The sequence below is a fragment of the Seriola dumerili genome, unplaced genomic scaffold (assembly GCF_002260705.1).
Source record: "Seriola dumerili isolate Sdu_G_001 unplaced genomic scaffold, Sdu_1.0 BDQW01000073.1, whole genome shotgun sequence".
In the NCBI taxonomy this organism is placed as follows: Eukaryota; Metazoa; Chordata; class Actinopteri; order Carangiformes; family Carangidae; genus Seriola; species Seriola dumerili.
In genome coordinates, this window is record NW_019174328.1 from 4,436,937 (window position 1) to 4,456,697 (window position 19,761).

The 19,761-nt window shown below is 38.7% G+C and overlaps 1 protein-coding gene across 4 annotated transcripts; it reads left to right on the forward strand.

Annotated features, from left to right (window-relative positions):
• The first annotated feature begins 1,765 nt into the window (after positions 1-1,765).
• Positions 1,766-19,517, forward strand: papolg (poly(A) polymerase gamma). 4 transcript variants are annotated; one of them, XM_022743751.1, is made up of 24 exons: positions 1,766-2,113; positions 2,899-3,057; positions 3,457-3,523; positions 3,672-3,753; positions 6,787-6,896; positions 7,865-7,918; positions 8,801-8,912; positions 9,215-9,304; positions 9,590-9,728; positions 9,872-9,944; positions 11,342-11,462; positions 11,661-11,745; positions 12,441-12,494; positions 12,750-12,869; positions 13,373-13,482; positions 14,283-14,404; positions 14,537-14,694; positions 14,931-15,031; positions 15,397-15,599; positions 15,737-15,820; positions 15,923-15,982; positions 16,132-16,235; positions 16,341-16,441; positions 17,192-19,517. In XM_022743751.1, the coding sequence occupies exons 1-24, from the start codon at positions 2,097-2,099 to the stop codon at positions 17,365-17,367; spliced, it is 2,502 nt and encodes an 833-aa protein (XP_022599472.1). In that variant the 5' UTR covers positions 1,766-2,096; the 3' UTR covers positions 17,368-19,517. The 4 variants fall into 4 exon arrangements, with proteins under 4 accessions (XP_022599472.1, XP_022599473.1, XP_022599474.1 ...); XM_022743752.1 differs by having other exon boundaries at positions 15,433-15,599; XM_022743753.1 differs by lacking the exon at positions 7,865-7,918.
• Positions 19,518-19,761: the final 244 nt, after the last annotated feature.

Below are 19,761 nucleotides of genomic sequence, written 5' to 3' on the forward strand. Positions count from 1 at the left end.
TGAGACAAGGAGTTTGGGATCATGAAGACCTACATTTTGTTATTGAATTAATAAAAAAGAAAAACAGTTGTCTGTCTCGAAAGGTAAACTCTTTGGGTGCTCAGTGGGTAAAGTTTTTGTCGGAGGCTATGACAAGAATGACCTCCAGGTCAATACAGACATACATTAAGGAGCTGGTTGAGGGTAAAGGCCAAAAATTGGTTCTATCATGGCAACCCCTTCAATTGTCTCTATGGCAAAACTTTTCCATCTTTCGACGTTCTTTATTCACCACCTCATCACAATGTGCACCCATGCCCCTTACCACAATACCAAACTGAAACTGACAGGTGATAGTAGCTAGCTTCATTATTTTTTTATATATATATAGTCATTTCAATTTATTCTGAGGTTGCAGAAATTATAAATGGATATTTGTCCTCCAGTAAATGGCAAAATAAATTTGTTTTGATAATATATTAACTGATAATCATTCCCCAAAATGTGAAGCTTTATCTTTTAATAGCTTCATTCCGTCTTTCACTGTGAGTGAACATCCATCCATCCATCCATCCATTTTCTTTCACTTATCCAGGGTCGTGTTGATGTGGAAGCAGGCTAAACAGATTATTCCAGACATCCCTCTCCCAAGCAATGCTTTCCTGCTCCTCCTTTGGGATCCCAAGGTGTTCCCAGGCCAGATGGGATATGTAATCCCTCCAGCAAGTTCTGGGTCTACCCCGGGACATAATAATGTCACAAGCATTTATATTAATTGCATTGCTGTCTCTTTAAAGGAGAGCAAAATAATGAATGTCAGCAAAAATAGCATTTCTTGTGTTAAGTACAATTTTATTGACTGGGAAAATAAACTGGTTAAACTATAAAAAATGTATTGCCCTATTTGATTTTCACAGTTAAAACAGTATCTGTCAGTTATTAAGTCCGTATCAGTCCCAACAAACACACAATTATTATCTGTTATGGTTTTTGAAATTATATATTGGTACATCTGTCGTTCATTCGTCTAGTTATTAGTTAGTAATTTGTGTTATGCCCTTATCGTGTGCTTCCTTCCATCCATCTTGTTTTTCTGTGAAGAGGTGCTCCCTGGTGGGCACAACAGTACACCGCAACAATAAACACAAATCAACAGTTCACTTTACAGACGTGAAGGTTTTATTTTTCATACAGAAAGGCACTGTGCATTAATGAAATGCACTTTTTTACATTCCTTTATTTGTCTAAACAATCCTAAAATAAAGAATGTCATAGTCTCACAAGTTGTGTACAGAGTTGCTATTTTTATTGGACAAATAGGCCTACAAATACAGCTATTACGTTGGCAAATACAACTATTAAATTGACGGAAACATTAAGGTGAATTCGTAAATGTCCTCCTGTAATAGTGGCTTACAATTTAGTTTGTTTTGAAGAAAAAACCTGAAGTTCAACAGGTTTAAATAATGCTGTATGAATTTGTGTCATAACAGGCTAACAAAAATAGCCAATATTAGCTTACATAAGTTTGGCCGACGTACTTCATCTCTTAAACATTACACCTGAGCTTTTTTGCTACTTCATTTCCAGACTATTCAGTTAAGAATGCATTGATATATCTCGCATTTTACTCCTTCATACCTACCTTGTGTAACAGGTGTGGGTGACATGTTGCAGCTAGCTGTGCTACATTGCGTTAGACTCGGTAGCATCAGGCCTCCTCGGTGGTCACGTGATTTGTGGCCTCAGTGAGGAGGTGCTTCCTGACGATGGTTGCTGAGCGTGCTGCACGCAGACGTTGTCCCGACAAACGCCGTTACATTTGTAGTTTTGAATTTAAAAAAGGTCCTAACAGCTATTAAACGCGTGTTTAGCTGCTGGCATCCTAAAAATCCCGTGGGATTTGTAAACGAATTAGATATGAATATTCTTTCAGGGTTACGAACTTGTACGTTATCTTATAAGAAGTGATTCCGGTTCAGTGGGAAGGTTTGAACGGTTCTCTGGAAAGTGACCATTGTTGTAATCAGGTCGAGGCTGTTATCATTTCCACTTGCGGACTCTTATAGTTTTTTACCGGTTTACAGCTGAACACAGGGCAAGCTTTTAAGAGTGTCATGAAAGAAATGTCAAGGTAAGTCATGCATATGGCACATTTTCCACTTATGAACATTTTTGTGCGCGGTTAAGATAGTCCTAAAGAATAGGCTAAAAGCTAACGTTAGCCAAACTGTCACAACAACCAAACAAGGCCTGCAGCCATCGTTTGTTGGCTAGCTCGTTTGTATGTTGTTGGGTAACCATAGTGCAAATGTGCCTGACAAAATGAACAAATTTCACATGTGTTTTTTTGTTTTAATTGTCAACTCTTAAATAGGTCTGACATGATCATTAATGAAACCAATTCTTCCGTGGCAGCCAGCTAACGTTTGCTAACTTTGCTAAATTAGCTAATTTGTTAGCGCGTCCAGCCTGTTTCTGGCATCTCAGCTAACATTCAATCGCCGCCAGCTGAGGTAGAAAAGTGGCACATTTCATACACATTTATGCAATTTTGGTAAATTCAGTTTTCGGATTGGATTTGTACACAACTATGGAGTCAGTAACACGCTTTTTGCTTTACTAATGTAACTTAAGGACATTGCTCTCAACGTTTAGCTAAGTGTTTACACATGGGTTCGCGGTAATTGGAAAGGAGAAAAACAGAAACTACTTAACAGTGACATCTTCCACATTTGGCTGTTGCTGATAAAAGCCTTAGCAGTAACTTGGTAACGAATCGCCATTTCACATCATGTTCATTGTTTAGGTTTGGTAAATCATGACATGAAACAATGACCACAGTAACGTTAAGCGGTATTGTATAGTAGCTGTCACTCCATGTATTGTGTCGTGTTCACATGTCATGTTCCCTCGCAGCACCATGCCTGGTGGGCAGCAGCCTCAGAAACACTATGGCATCACCTCTGCCATTAGCCTTGCACCTCCACGAGAAATAGACCACCAGTACACCAAGAAACTCTGTGATGCTATGAAACCTTTTGGGGTATTTGAAGACGAAGAGGAATTGAATCATAGGTGAGGAATATTTGACATGACACAAATAGTGGATATTTTGACTGCATACCTTTCATTGCAGCAGTCTCAACTACACTTAAGAGTTCATTAAAGAAACACCTGTAATATAATGCACCAAGACTTCTCTAGTGGTCTCAACAAAAATGAAAAGCCCTCTCAAAGCAACTTGTAAATAGTATTTATTGTGAGTCTGTTGTGTCCTACTGCATTGTATTTACACCTGTTCATGTTATTGTGGTAACTAAATGTATTTTCCTTTCTCCCTTAATTTATATTTAAGACAACTGAACATATAACTATGTATAGTGTATTTATTGTATCATTTCAGTCTTGCTGTATGTATAGTCAAAGGGGTGGAGTATGGAAGAAGCACCTGCTAAAATTTGTATCTCCTTTCAGACTTGCAGTTCTCGGGAAGTTGAATAACTTTGTTAAAGAATGGATTGCAGAGATCAGTGAATTAAAGGTATGTTCTGTTGTCTGCATTCTACATTAAAGCAATGATGTATGATGCATTGTGGAGTCATTAACGGGAAATATCAAATCGGAGACTCTCATCCAATTGAAAGTGGGAAAAGTCATACTGACTTAATTGTAAATGCTTCTCTTCACAGAATCTACCACCATCAGCTATTAGCTGTGTTGGGGGCAAGATATTTACATTTGGTTCGTACCGCCTTGGGGTGCACACAAAAGGTATGTGTAGTATTTATTTTGATATTATAGTCATTCATTCAGTGCAGTGACATCAATCAAATCCTTGTTTTATGCTGGGAAATTGTCTGACAACATTAAACTTTAATAACAACACCATGTAGTGTATGACTGGCTGTATTGGTCCTCAAAAGGAGCAAAGAGAGACAGAGGTACCTAGACATTACTGCCACACAGCACTCAACCCTGTCTAAGCAAGCATGCGTCATTGTTTTTGGAAAGCTTAGTTCACCCTGACCACACTAAAGCATGAGGCTGGCATTGTCATATTCATCTGCTATTGAGTGTTTTTGAAAAGACCAGTTTTGGGGTTTGAAAGCTGGGCAAACACTGGCTTACTATAGGCTAAAGGCATTGATGTGCACACCTCCTTGCTATTAAAAACAAACACAAAAAATTGAGATGAAAAGGTAAAAATGATGCAAAACACATACAACAGTATTGCAGCGTTTTACTTTTTGTTGTGCAACAAAGTTGAGGTTTTTTTATTTTCTAATTATGCATAGGCCATCATATTGAGTGCAGCCAATTTCAGCAATGTTTCACAGGTGCACCACATCTCTAAATTGCTGCTGTTGTTTGAAAACTGCATTTGAAAGTCTTTATTTTATTCATGCTGCAAATAGAGAGTCTGTCCTCATCCTTTCAAAACATTCCTGTCGCAACAGGACATCTCAGTTGAATTTACTTATTTTAGGGATGTACTGATCAAATAGTTTTTCTTCAAGAGTGCTTAAATACCGGGAATCTGCTCGTACTGAATCTAATCTGACACTTTTCTTAGTGACAAGGCTGCCCAGTCCACACTGAAGCTCCAAACTAAAAATTACCTAACATAGAACTTAACACTCAGTCCTCTCTGATTGCACAGTGGTGTTATAGAGTTTCTTCAGTCATAAATCATCATTGACTTAGTACAAACACCAGCTGTTGGCGGGCACACAAACCAGACAACAGACAAGTTTATTTTGAGCATGTTAGCAAGTTACTCACAGAATTACCATTAATTGCAGCTTATATGTCCAGCTGCTAGAAACATTTGTCATTTTTACTGTTGAAGTGCTGGTCTTTAAAAAGCAGTTAAAACCATGTAAAAATGAGAAGCTGCTATGTAAATGTCTTATATACTGCTACTCTTTTCAAAAAGGTAGAGAGAGAAAAGTAAACAGATTCATTAGCGTGGGAGTTTGATGAATCTGTATTTTTCCAATCGGTGTGTCAGAACTCAAAAGAGTACAGCCAGACCTGATAAAATCTGTAAACATGTCTTTTTTCTGTCTGTTTTAGCTCACCTTCCAGATTAGAACTGTGTTTTTCTCACCCCAAAACAGAACTTTTCCAAAACAGCTTGGTGTTTCAGTGTGTACAGGGTAAACTGAGCTTTCCCAGAATGTTAACCTCAGCCAGTGCAAGGAGGGTCAGGGGCTGTGTGGCAGTAACGGCAAGACAACCTTTAAGCGCCTTTAACTTTCATGTCGATTGTTCATTTTAAATGCCATTATAGCCAAATACACAGAAGAGCTGTTGTCATAAACCTGGATTTACATTGATTCTGTCAGATGACATCACAATTGTAAATAATTATTGTATCCCTGCAGCACAGCAGCTTGGGAATGACTGCTGGCTAGGGGTGGGTATCAGCATTGATATCCAGATTCAATTTGATTACAGTTCACAAAGTCCAGAATTGGTTTTTGATAATTTAGTTACATCAGATAAACACCAGTGTTGTCCAAAGTGCTTTGCAGAATTCATCCTGGGAACTTAAATTTCTCACACATTCAACAAGTGAGAAACACTGTTGTTTCCTTGAATATGAAATTGTGTAAAGTGCACATTTCTTGGTTATAAAACTTTGGATCAAGGATTTTTTTTTTAATTTGGCAAATGCAAAAAAACGTGACATGACAACACATCTATATTTTCTTTAGGCTTACATGCAAAACAGTTGAGCAAGTACAATAAAACTCATGCACCACTTACAGGGGCATCATTATGTGTATTTTAAAAAATAAATGCAATTCCATACAATTAGACACAGGCTGTCTGTAGCAGGTACAGCACATCAACTTTAACGATCATATTCGAGCACAGACATGGCAAAAACTGAAAGACTGCTCATTAATTCATTTGCACTGTTTCCAGCCTGATATCTTTAGAAAGCTGTTAGAAGCAAAGACAGACTAAATAAAGTAGAATCCACACACTGTTCAGTTGGCGTCTGTTGTTTCACATCTTTTAGCCAGAGATAATATCTCTTCAACAAACACAAACAGAGCTCAGATCACTGTACAGTGTCTTTTTTTTCATTCTGTCCATCTCATAAGTATGATCTTAAGATTCGCTGTGAGAAATTCTCACTCGACTAACTATCCTGGGTCACAACAGTACCTTAAAGATTCGCAGCATTTCATAATTTTCAATTTATTGTAGACTAAAACATATCTTTGATGGGACTTGAAAAATACTGAAAACTAATACTTGGAGATAATACATTTTGAAGATGTTGGGTATAATTCAAACCTCACAGGATTTAGTTTTTGTGGAAGAGTTTGACATTAGTATGGACGGATGCATATGATGTCAGAAATCCAACAACAAATGCAAGATTTACACACACCTAGTCTTAGAAACTTTTTTTTTTTAATTCATCTCGCCCCTTACAGAGTTCACAAAAGGTCATCAATGTCTAGCAAAAGCAGGGCATGTGTGTAGTTTTGTCTGTTAAAAATATCTAGTCCTTTTATATTTCATAGGCTGAGATTGTCCAAAGCAGGAGCAGGATGAATCGGATGGATCATTGGAGAAAAAGCTATTCAAAAGATTCTGTGCTTCACTTTGCCCTACTTGAGTTCAGTGTCAAAGTTGTTTACCCACAGTGTTTTATTACACTCCCTTTAACCTTGAATGCAGAAACTTTGTTCAGCCTACTTATCAGATTGTTATTGAAGTCATCAACCATTTAACCTACTGAGCAACACAGATTACACTGATCAAACTAACTGTTTGTTACAGGAGCTGATATTGATGCCTTATGTGTGGCTCCACGTCATGTAGAGAGAAGTGACTTTTTCCAGTCTTTCTTTGAGAAATTGAAACAGCATGAAGAGATCAAAGACTTGAGGGTAAGTCTGTTGCATTTCACAATATATAAGCAACAAACAAGCTTATCTGTAGGCTTCAGGGTTAAACAACACGACATTTATAGGGGAACCACGATGTTTAGATATTTCCCAATGAAGAAATCTCTTGTTTTATTCTTGAGCCTTGAAAAGTCACAGTCATGTCAAATGAAAGGGTTTTCAGTGTAGAAGATGCAAGAGTAGCAGACCGCTTTCATCACTGCTCCTTGGGGAGAACGCCTTTCTCTAGGAGAGCTGAGTTCACTGTACTGGGAATGCAGAACTGTATGTATCACTGGTATTGATTGCTGGATTACATCTGTATGGTTGAGGCTTAACTTTGCTTTTGCTGAGTAGGAAGAGAATTAAAAAAGCACAGAGTAATAATGTAGTACCTCTCATGAGATGACCAATACTCAGGAGCATTGCCTGTGGTGTTGTTAGGTCTGCTGGAAAGCATTATTAATTTCCTAAGATGTGTGTATATATTAACGCTAATACACTTGATGAAAAAGTGTGTACATCTCTTAAGTTTTATTGTCGTGACTCTATATATTCTTGAAATAAAATAACTCAATTAGCTGATATTTGTTGAAATGTTCAGTAGTACTTTCAGTGGCATGGCTGAGGGCACTTTACTGGTGGATTAACGATAGTGAGAGTACCCCTATGCTTATTGACTACTGTAAGAGGAGAATGTTCATGTTTTTTTTCAGTTGAATTTTGAAACCCTGTACTCCAAAGTGACACTCATATTCTACATTATGTTGATGTTTCTTGAATTTGAACCCACGCTGTGCCCTCAAACTACAAATATACAAAGTACTATGCTGGAAGCAAACTCCACCTTGGTTCACACCTCTTGATCATTTGGAGCTAATTTAATTCCATGATAATGTCAGTCAGCCTTGTGACTTTGTACTGTCCCAGATTTGGTTTTGACATTGTCTCTGTCTTTTTTTTTCCTCAAGGCTGTTGAGGATGCTTTTGTACCTGTGATAAAATTCAAATTTGATGGAATAGAGGTAAGTTATTGAGATCCAAGTGATCTGTGTTGTCTTCTACATAAGTTCTCAGTTACTGGGGCCTGACGAAGTACCACCAGGGATGTTGCCTAGTGGATAAATAAACAGACTACTCATTAATGACACAACTCTTGTTTTGACTTGGATTTTATAGGCACTGTCTTTGTAGTTTGTGGTGTAGTTGGGACTGTGATTCTAGAGTTGACTTTACTTCAGCTGTTATTGTCTAATACAACAAAAAACCTTGAAGAAACTTCATGACACGAGTTGGTGGCCCAGCTTGTAGTTCAGGTCTATGAAAACCTTGCAGATATGAAATAATGTGACAGAGATGAGCATCAACATAACTGTTCCAGTATCTTCCTATGTTTGAAACCTGTGTGCATGTTTTAGTTGCCATTTTAAGTCTTGCACCATGGCTCAATGAAATTTGTAAACAAAGGAATTCAAACATTATCATTTAAAAGCTCATAGCTGTTGAAAATCGTAATTACAAATTATGTGGTTTTTATGGCATTGAGACATTTTATAATTGATGTGCACTTCCCATCATCCAACTGTGCCGTATTGCTTTGGACTTGTTCACCATTCCTGCAAGAAAAGTGATTTTAAGCAGCCCTCGTCTATCTATATATGACTTTCTAAAAAGTAAACTTTAAAATATTAGACACAACTATTTATTGTGTCCAGTATTTTAGTACTTAAACTTTTTTACTTGAGAAGTTTCACCTCAGTCCGCTGTGTATTTGTTCCAGAGAACCTCCAAGTTCAGAAATGTGTGCCCCCTGCAACTCTGAACAAGGTTAACGGGGGTAGACAATGGATTTTGTGTACTCTTTTTAATATCTACCTTCTGTCCTGCTTTTCTGTCTGTCTGAGCAGATTGACCTGCTTTTTGCCAGACTGGCCTTACAATCCATTCCAGACAACCTGGACCTGAGGGGAGACTCCATCCTGAGAAACTTGGACATTCGGTGTATCCGCAGCCTTAATGGTACACTTCATGGCTTCTATTGGATTGTGTAGAGGCAGTAGAGAAGTCAATATTGCACAATTTTTTTTTTTTTTTTTTTTTTGATTGACTTGAGTCCTGATACTGTTGCTGGTGCTGTTTTCCAGAGTGACATTTAATAAGTACAACAATAGAATAAACTTTTGGTATATCACATTTTGCAGGTATGAATGTAAATAACACAAGTTTTTGAAACGTAAACCTTTTTTGAATTCACACACAGACTGTTAGTGTGATGCTCGTCTGACAGTGTTTGAGATTTACGATGTTTTGTCTTATTACAGGCTGTCGAGTGACTGATGAAATTTTGTACCTGGTGCCAAACAAAGAAAACTTCAGGTTGACACTGAGAGCCATCAAACTGTGGGCAAAACGTAAGTGGACTTTCAAACACACTTTTAGGTGTATTTTTTGTGTATCTGCTTTTATTGCATCTATGGGTCATATTCAATGGATCATGAGCATATACACCTTGGCCCATCAGCAGTATTGCCCATCAAAAACAGAGAAATACACACAGTTGTCACAAGTTAAGAGACAATATATAAAACATTGAAGTAACAGTAACAAGTTTGTGTAGAATTAAAGATATGTTTACCTCCTACATGTGTCTCTGAGTTTTTTTTACAAACTTTTTGTAATATATCCTGTGACTGCAGGTCGTGGGATCTACTCCAACATGCTGGGGTTTCTGGGTGGAGTGTCATGGGCCATGCTGGTGGCCAGGACCTGTCAGCTCTACCCAAACGCTGTAGCTGCCACACTCGTCCACAAGTTCTTCTTGGTTTTCTCTAAATGGTGAGTATCTGGCTCTGCAACTAGGATGTTGTTTTTTATCCTGTTTCACTTGATGGCAGTATTTCACAGCCCTGTACAATGCCAGTTATTGTATTTCGGTATTCAAAACATTTATTGACTAAATTTGTCTTTCTATTCTTCAGGGAGTGGCCAAATCCTGTGTTACTGAAACAGCCTGAGGACAGTAATCTGAATTTACCCGTGTGGGATCCTAGAGTGAGTATGACACCAGCGTTGTATTTCCATTTCTTTATCATGTTGTTATGCCCCTGTTTATTATGTGTATTGCTGTGCAGACACAGGAAACACTATCTGGACAGGAGTTAATCTACTGAGTTGTGAAGAGATTGTTTGGTATTTTACAGTCAGCTCAACAGATATAGAACAGGTACATTTATTGTCTCTTATTTCATGTCTCCTCGCTCCTCTGTCTGTATGTGACCACGACATTGATCGGGTCGCCCATCATGAGTTCCAATGCTCTTAACTCTGCTCGGAGGAGGCTTCCCAGAGCAGCTTGGAGCAAGGAAGAATCCCTACGTGGACATCTTTTGTCAGACAGACGCATCCCTTCAGTAAAAATGCATTAGCAATTGAATAACATGACAGATCTGACATTTGTGTAGAAATCACACCAGTAAAATTTTGCGTTGTAATGTGCTTGTAGTCCAGGAATAGGACAGCCTATCCATTTGAATGTTTGTTTTTTTTCCCTCAAAGCCAAGCTTTCAAAATAATGATTTTGACTTAAACTTTGTTTTTACTCGTTTTTCATAATAATATCATAAATTTAACGTCTCCCAAACTAATTTGTCTATTGCTTTAACTGACAACATTCTAGCCGTTGAAATTTCTGTCATGTTTGTTGTGTCCCATCAGCAATAAACACATTTTAATCGTCTATTGTTGTTGTTTCCGTTCCGACACAGTAGGGCCAACTATCACTGTGCATTGGGCAGAAAGTAGATATCAAGTAGTAGATATCATTTTATAATTTCCAGAACGTTTAGGCTACTTAATTATTTCTGTTTACTATGAGAAATTATCATCATAAAATAGACAAAAACATTTTCAAACAAATGATGTAAAAATTCACTTGTGGATTGACAGATCTGTCTGTACATATGCGTTGATACCTGTCAACCACTTGATATTAAGGCTCAGTGTACACGTTTATAGTTCAAGTTATGTTAAATAGTTAAAATTAATGGCACAAACACTAGAGATTGTGCACTTAGTGTTTGGGTACTTCACATTATTTAATTACAAACTATAAGGGAGCATCCTAAAGATCAGTCACAATCCACAAACAGGTGATCCAGCTGGGCAGCCTTCATCAGTAATTTCAGATGATTTTGAGAGGGAAGCACATCTTTGATTCCTCCTCCCTTGCATCACTTTTGGGAAAAAATGCAAATGAGGGAAACAAAGTGAATTGAGATGTACTGTGTGTGTGTGAGATGTGCGCACTTGGTGTCATGGTGCTTTTCAGTGTGTGGGTGTGAAGTTGCTCTACTCATTTAGTTTTTTGTGTGGAGTGTGCTTGCTTTGGGGTCAGTGAAGGCTGATTCCTCCTGTGAAACCAATCTTGGTCCCCTGTGCTGTGTTTTTAGGTGAACCCGTCTGACAGATACCACTTGATGCCCATCATCACACCTGCCTATCCCCAGCAGAACTCCACCTACAACGTCTCCACATCAACACGCACAATCATGAGCGAAGAGTTCAAATATGGTAATACAGAATACACAAGTGAACCAACACTGCAAAGAAAATGAGTTCTGTTAACCTGGTTCTTAAAGTTCTTAAAAACATTGTCTAGGTTTGCTGAAGGCAGTGATAACAGTACATTTTTGTTCCTTTTAGTAATATACGTGTCACTTTAAGTATGGAATTGTTACATCTCTGTCTTTGTGTGTCTGTCATGGACAGGGCTCAGCGTCACAGATGAGATTCTTCAGGGAAAAGCAGAATGGTCCAAACTCTTTGAGCCGCCCAGCTTTTTCCAAAAGTACAAGTAGGTATCGAATTTGCTGGATAAAGGATTGATGGGTGGAACATTTTATTGACCAAAGCAAGATGATAAAACATGTAGAGCTGCATGATTCTCTTGTATTTACTTATTTTAAAAGTCATATAAGGATATGTGGAAACAAGCTGCTTGTGTAAACTTACAATTTTGGTAGACCCCACAGACTGTATTACTGGAATTGCAACTAAAACTGGATGATGCCAGTGTATTTCTTTTGACCAACATATTGTTTTCACCTTTTGAAGGTTGGGCAGATTTGACTCGTCCTAACTGTGGTCAGTAGAGTTGGGTCGACTCATTTTGTTTCTGGAAGTTCCTCCCACACAGTTCAAGTACAGAGACTGAGTTTTCTGCCAGGTTCTCCTCCTACTACACTGTGCAGCTGTGTAGCACAAGAAACCAACTTTTTATTGAAAAAGCTGCAGAATCCCCCCCCATTTGATGATTAACATTCTGTGTACACTAGAATCAAGATTGACAAATCATACAGCCCAGTAAAGATGTAAAGGGCTGGTCACTATATCATTATGCCAGTACAGTAGTCTTGCAACAAATACTGATTGTATTGAGGGTTGAGGGAGGTTTTCACTCTGTTAAATGGCCTTGAAGCAGTTTTTCCTCATAAATACACATGGGTAGGAAACATTAAATGTTTTGTTTGTTTGTTTTTTGTGCTTCAGGCATTATATAGTTTTGACTGCCAGTGCGTCCACAGAAGAAAACCACTTGGAATGGTGAGTGTCACAGAACTGGATTTCTTTCACCCTTCACGTGATTTAAATTGCATTGGGACTTTTAACTGAGGCAACAGGCGCAGCTGTGCACCATTCCAGAGTGAATTTATTTAATTGTATTAACATTAATGTGTAACAGATCCTGCTCACAATGTAACACAGAAACAAATACAACTGAATAAATAACTGTGCAGAAAGTGAAGTTAACTTGTATTATTGGCACTCCTGTGACTACATCCTGATGTTTTCCTTCAGGATCGGTCTGGTGGAGTCAAAGATCCGCGTTCTTGTGGGAAACCTGGAAAGGAACGAGTACATCACCCTGGCTCATGTCAACCCCCAGTCCTTCCCCGGGTCCAAAGAGAACCGGAACGAGTGAGTCTAGTTTTATCTGTTTGTACAAACAGCTCACTGAGGAAGTTCTGGAATAATGAGTTCAAATTCTGCTAATCATTAATCAAACATTTATTCTAAGATCAGTCAGCACATTTTCATTATGATGATGATGATGATGATGATGATGATGATTATTATTACTATTATTATTACTATTATTATTACTATTATTAGTAGTAGTAGTAGTATGCTTTTTTTTTTGTTTGTTTGTTTCATTTGAGTGACTCGTCAATGTGTTTACTGCTGGTGCAAGTCGGTGAGTCCTGAAATCCATTGTTTGCTAAAGTCAAGTTAGTTATTAGGCAGCACATTGGATTGGTTCACTGTAGTTTTGACAGTAAAATAAGTGTATGCATTTTCTCCTCTTTACTTGCTTGAACATCACAAACACGTTAATTACTTTTGAAAATTGTGCAGTGAGCATAAATCAAACATGAGTTAATGATCTTTTTCATTTTGAATCTTGTGTGTTTCTGCAACAGGAACGACTTTGTGTCCATGTGGTTCATTGGGATTATCTTCAAAAAAGTGGAGAATGCAGAGAGTGTGAACATTGACCTGACATATGACATCCAGTCCTTCACAGACACTGGTAAGTCCTGTCATATCCCATAGCATTTTCCATGGCCGGTAGTGGAACAACCTAGTCAAACATACAATAAGACGAAATAGGCTACAGCGTATACCAGCATGTGCTGTGCACTGCAAGTGTATAAATGGCTACAAAAGCCTAATTAGTGGGGTAAATATCCATTTAAAATAAATTTGATGAATGAGTGTGTTCAGGGACAATTTCTGCCTTTTTGTTTTCCTGACGACCACAAGATGAATCATAATTATTCCAAACTTTTATCCAATCACATGCATTATAACATTTTTTTGCTTGTAGTAATCGAGAAAATAAGCATTTAAGACGTTTAAACTTTTATTAAAAGTGACCCGGAGATGATTTTTTTCTTTTCCAGCATTTTTTGATATTTAAATTGAAATGTACTCTTAACTTCCAAATGTAATCTGAGTGGCAATTTAACATGCAATAATCTTTAACAGAATTTTCTGCAGGAAAATGGTACTTAGAGGAAAACTGCAGTAGCAGGAACTTTGCATTGGCTCTACATAAAATAGCCTCAACACATCAGGTTTAGTTACTGGACTTATATCAGAATTCACTTTGTGCTGAAGACAGGACAGAAAAGACAGTGGCAGGTGTCAGAGTGCAGAAGTATTTGAAAATACTAATTCAGAAAGATGAAGTGTTTGAGTTCTAAGGAGTCAAAATAGAAGAAATGTCCAGCACCCACTCGGACTATGCTATAAAGGATAGCTATATAGCTTGATATGTAAACATTCAGACCAGTGGTCAGTGAACCTTAACATGCCATGTCTCTGCAGTGTACAGACAAGCCAACAACATCAACATGCTGAAGGATGGGATGAAGATTGAAGCAACACATGTAAAGAAGAAACAGCTCCATCAGTATCTTCCTCCTGAACTGGTGCAAAAGAAGAAGAGGGTATGATATCTTCCTGTGCATGATGGGACAAATCCTCTATCATTTTCAGATGCATAATGATTATTGTCTTAATATTTTGCTTCTTTGTCAGTTGCCACACAGTTTATTTTCCCCCTCTTGTCTTTTCTGCAGAGCATAGCAGAGTTGAACCGTAGCTCTAATGGCGGAAGCTCTAAGCGGATCTCTCTGGACAGCAGTCATCTGGACAGCTCCAGAGACACAGACTCGGGGACTCCCTTCAGCTCCCCAGCCAACAAACCCTCCAAGCCTGCATCTGACACAGATGATGGGTATGATGTACTTGTCATTCGTGTTTTTCTTCACTGCTGTTATTCTGCACATCTAGTTTTAACTGGTGCAATTTCATATTTTGCATTTGTATGTTTCTGTAACTCTTACCTGCTACTTTGTTTCTGTTCTAGATCCTGTTTTCTTTCTCATGTTTGATGAGTCATCACAATGACTGGGCTCAAATCTACAATAACCATGTTGAGTAAATGTGTTCGTTCTTCTCTGTATTTTTCAGTGCCAGCCCTCCAAAGCAGCTCTTTGTGGAAGGCTCCCCATCACCCAGTGCGGCACCAGCTGCTAAAGACCAAGGCATGTCTATCCCTGTCATTGGCTCAAGTGAGTTTTCCAGTGAAGTATGGAAAAGTTGTGTGTGTGTGACCTTCGTTGGTGCCTGTTGCCAAAGAAGCATGTTCCCTTACATCTGGAGAACATAATTTGTAGGCCGGGGCATCTCCATAGCACCACAACGCTCCTGGGATTTGGATATTGCTCTTGGCCGTATTGTGATTTCAATTATATTTTGATATGCTGTAATAAATAGTAATAAATATCAACCAAAATCTTTAAATCTAGAGAACAGTCTGAGTGAACAAAGGGCATGTTGATACTGGAAATGTTGAAAGTGTGTCCTTAAGTGGAAATCAAAGATTTGGATACATCCTGATCTAATTTCGTCACATCTGTACTTTCTCACTCTGAAGAGCTTCCAGTTAAAGTTAAGCCTCCTTCCCCACCAGCCAGCAGCTCCGTCACCCCAGTGCTGAGCAGCAGTGTTAAGCCCAATGCCACCAGCAGCCCCAGAGAGGAGCCCAACGGCCTGGAGGACTCTGTCAATGGAGCTCCCACCAAGAGACCACACTCACCTACACAAGAGGACCTGGCCAAGAGGCTCAAAGATACAGAGGTAAGGAGGTTGTTCTCAGTTTAGGGCAGGAGTTACAGAATGGATGAGTTTTGAATACATAGATTTAAACTTAAGGGCATATTTAATGAGATTTACAGTAACTGTCATGCAGAGTAAAAGTTGTGTTTTTGCTGCAGGTGGTGTCCAACGATGACTCTATATTTAAAGAGCCATATCCACCATCCTCTGACTCCTTACCGCCTGGAGAAGGACCTAATATTGTAGGTGTTGTCTACTCCATCTGCTTTTTATAAACAGTTTTTATAAAACCAGACCAAAAAAAAAAAAATTTACATTTTCAATTTTTGTCTCTTCACCATTAGACCCCTATTTCTGGATCAAAGGCTAAGCCCATTCCAACCATTGATACCTCAAGAACACAGGTAAGGTTTTCTTTGTGAACCATGAGCTCTATTTAATACCTGAGTGGTTTGACTTTAATCAACGTTAGACTATGTGATGGACTTTTGTTGAAGCAGTTACTAAATCATGTGCATGTGTATTGATTCATGTCGTTTTGTCCCTACCTCAGAGACTTCCCAGCATGGAGCTGCCAGACGCCTCCTCGCCTCTCCCAGCCAGCAACAGTTGTCGTGTTGTGAAGAATTCAATTAAACTGGCCCTCAATCGCCACAAGTGAGCTTCAGCTATTATTCCAGCAGCAATAGATGATGATATTTAATCGTCTTTCTAAAAATGTTTACTTTGTTCAATTAACTTGTACGTTCCGATGTCATGCAGCATCACACCTCCCAAGCCCCCAGTATTTGAGGGGACCCTCACCACTGACACTCCTCCTGCCAGCGAAGAGAAGGGCATGTCCATTCCTGTCATTGGCTCAAGTGAGTATCTGTATTTTCACCATCAGCTCTTGAAGTCATCAAGGTGCTCAGTACTGTTGTTAATTTTATCAAGGAAAACAAGTGAAAAATATTCCTTGACAAAAACAAGAATATTTCTTATATTTGTTGGCAGCCTTTTTTTCAAGGTGAAAATAAGACTAAAACTAAATAAAACATAACCATTGATAACAGAAGTCATGGACATTCGCTTTTCTGGGGTTGACATCACTTTTGTGGTCCAACCAAAAATTGGAATAGAAACACCAACAAAACAACTGGAACAAACCACAAAACATGCAGGACGGCATGCCAACATGTATTTTAAATGTGTAATATACATACATACCTCACAACGTAACATTAATGTTGCTTTCATTCAAAGGTTTTTGTGTGTGTGTGTTTATAGGAAGGAGTAAGTGCAAAGATGAATGTCGCCCGTCAGTCTATTGCAAAGCTTCATCTTGATTCACTCAGTTTTTTGTTGAGCCTGCTTTAGACAAGGATTTTACAAGAACGACACCCATAACCATGGCAACTGTCCACAACAAAGTTGGAGACAGTTAAAAATGTACATTACAAATGAAACAATTCTAAAACTAGACTTGAAAGTGTTTACAAAAGTTGTAAAATGTGACCATGGTAAAACCAAACTTTTTTTTTTTTTTTTTTTTTTTTTTTGAAGACTAAAACTAAAACCAAATCGGGAGTCAAAATGAACAATGTTTTTGTCCTCTCTGTTTCTCTCTGTAGAACATGTGGCATCCAAACACGTGGCGCCTCCCGTCGGCAGCTCCATCCCCACATTAGTGAGCAGAGGAGCCGACCCACTGAACGGAGCAGCCTCCAAGAGACCCCACTCCCCCTCTCTGGAAGAGCAGGCCAAGAGGCTGAAAGAAACAGAGAAGGCCAGAATCCACATAGCTTGAACACACGAATGATAGACTGGATTCATCCACACAGAGGTGGGGGCTTTACATTTAAGTCAAACACCGAGACGATGACTTCACACGGGGACAGGGAGTGTGTTCAGTCTCAAGAGTGAAGCAGCAGGACGGACGCCTCAACTCAAATCTTCAGAGATTCCAGATTTGCCAGTGGATAGGTGATTTGGTCAATGTTGTCTGCGCCCTCTGGCACACTCACAACCAGAGGGCATTTAACACAACTTTATGGAGATATCTGACATGAGAACTAAAGCAACAGTTTTTTTACTCATCTTGTCCCTCAGTGTTTGAAAATGCACACAGCAATGATGGAAAATGAGCTGTTCTTCTTTTCATTTTCCCTTTTTTCTTTTCCAGTTAACATGTTTTAAAACAGCCCAAAACGTTTATCGACGCTTGCTACACACACTTCTGGTGTATGCTGATTTTCTTTTCTTTTTTTTTTTTCTTTTTTTTTCTCTCTTTTCTCCCAAACAGAAACCTGTACAGTAAATGTTGATGTACATAACTTTTTTGTCTTAAAAAAAGAAGCAAAAGATCACTGTTAAAGTCTTTTGACCATTCTATTGTAGTTTTATCTAAAAAGAAAAAAAAATGTTTAAAAAATTGTAATTTCTTGTTTTTCTCTACTGCTTGTCCAACAAATGTGTCTCCAGCCCTGGATATCTTTTGTAAACATTGTATAGGTTTGGATACTTGCAGGGAGGATTTATTGAGGGTTTGCTTATGACGGAAATCACAACCACAACTCTTTGGGCCACCATGACTACCCAAAGAGGACTCCAGGGTAGTATCGGACCTGCAGTGTGTAGGCGATCGTAGACGCCCGGTGACATCAGTGCTTCTCAGGTGCCAGTAAGAGCAAGAAAATCAACCTCACAACAACAGGAAACGTCAAGCATTTTCTGGAAGTGATGAAATGGGTCTGAAGCTTTTCAGTCATTGTTTAGCTCTTTTGAAGGATTAGTTCAAAAACATTGGAAGAACCATATCAAGATGCTACGCTAATCCTTCTGTTCAGTAGCTTCAGTGTCTCTGTGTCACGCCAACCGTTCGTCTTGGATTAAAAGAAAAGGTTGATGAGTTTTCTGCTTACTTTTCATAGTGTGTTTAAGCCCGATGTCGGATAAGTGTGGTTGACACAAAAAAGTGAGTGTGACAGGTCACAAGAAAGCTGTCGCAAGTAAGTGTTTAAACATTGGTTTTGTGTATGTACCTGTGATTGACAGATTGTCTGACACCTAAAAACTATCCTCTAATCCATCAGGAAAGCTAAATAACAGGATACTGTTTGACCCCCCCACCACCACCACCACCACCACTTCAACGTGGTCTGTTTGCTAGTGAGGCTCGATCCTGACGAAGCGAAGTCCTGGCTGTTTTCGTGTTCAGTGTCCATGAAAGAGTTTGTGGTGCTTTTGTGAAAAATGGTTCGAAGCTTTTTGACGAGTTGTGCTGGTTTGTGTGTGTATGCATGCGTATGTGGTTGACTGTGTGTGAGCGTGCATGCATAGATGGTTTATGTGCTGGAGAGAGATGGAATTCCCTTCGTTTTGGGTGTTTAACCCTCTGCGCCTCCTGTGGAGGTTCTTAAAAGGCATCTCCTAGGGCCACGGGTGGGGGGTCGGGAGACAACTTTTTCCTGCCTTTGGCCCCAGCCCTCCATCTTTATGATCTGAAGCTGGGTTTCTTTGTGTTGGTCTTCAGCACAGAGGTTCTATGTATACAACAAAGTGTAAAGTGATGCTAGAGAAGCGCCCTCTTCATCGGAGCAGGTAGAGAGTTGGGACACAGGCTCTTTTTCCAGCATCAGTTTCCCCAACTATATGTACAGAGAACATTTTTTTCAAAAGGCATATTCTTCATTATTGGGGGTTTTCTTATCACTTTATTTATATTTGCATATTTGTACCATGTGATCTTTTTTTTAATAGCATTCATAGCAGGTAGGTCTTTTTTGAATGAAATCTGCACCACTCTGTTTCAGACAACTCATGTTTTGCTGTTCAGAAACATTTAACAAAACAGGTCATTTAGATGTTTGTTTCTAAAATGTATTGAAAGGGTATTTTTGTATGTGTTTATCACTTCCTTTAAATGAATCTGTACACCAATTAAACCCCTAAAAACTATGGTGTCTTTTTTTTTTTGTTACGTATATTTTTGAGTGCTGTAGTATAGGGAAGGGTTTTTATGACCTGTGTGCCTTGTTTTCCTGGAAAAGTCTTGATGACTTGGTGTCAGTTTGCCCAAAAACTCATTGGAAATGAAAAATGACATGATAACTGGAACTATTGTGAACATTTAATTAATCAGTCTACTAAAGTGGTCTTAATGGTATTGTTTTATCATTGTTTCAGGGATCAAGAATCAAAT

Coding starts and splice junctions, on each gene's coding strand:
- papolg (XM_022743751.1), top strand. Junction 3,754..6,786: donor CCTTGGGGTGCACACAAAAG/GTATGTGTAGTA, acceptor TGTTTGTTACAG/GAGCTGATATTGATGCCTTA. Junction 8,913..9,214: donor GTGTATCCGCAGCCTTAATG/GTACACTTCATG, acceptor GTCTTATTACAG/GCTGTCGAGTGACTGATGAA.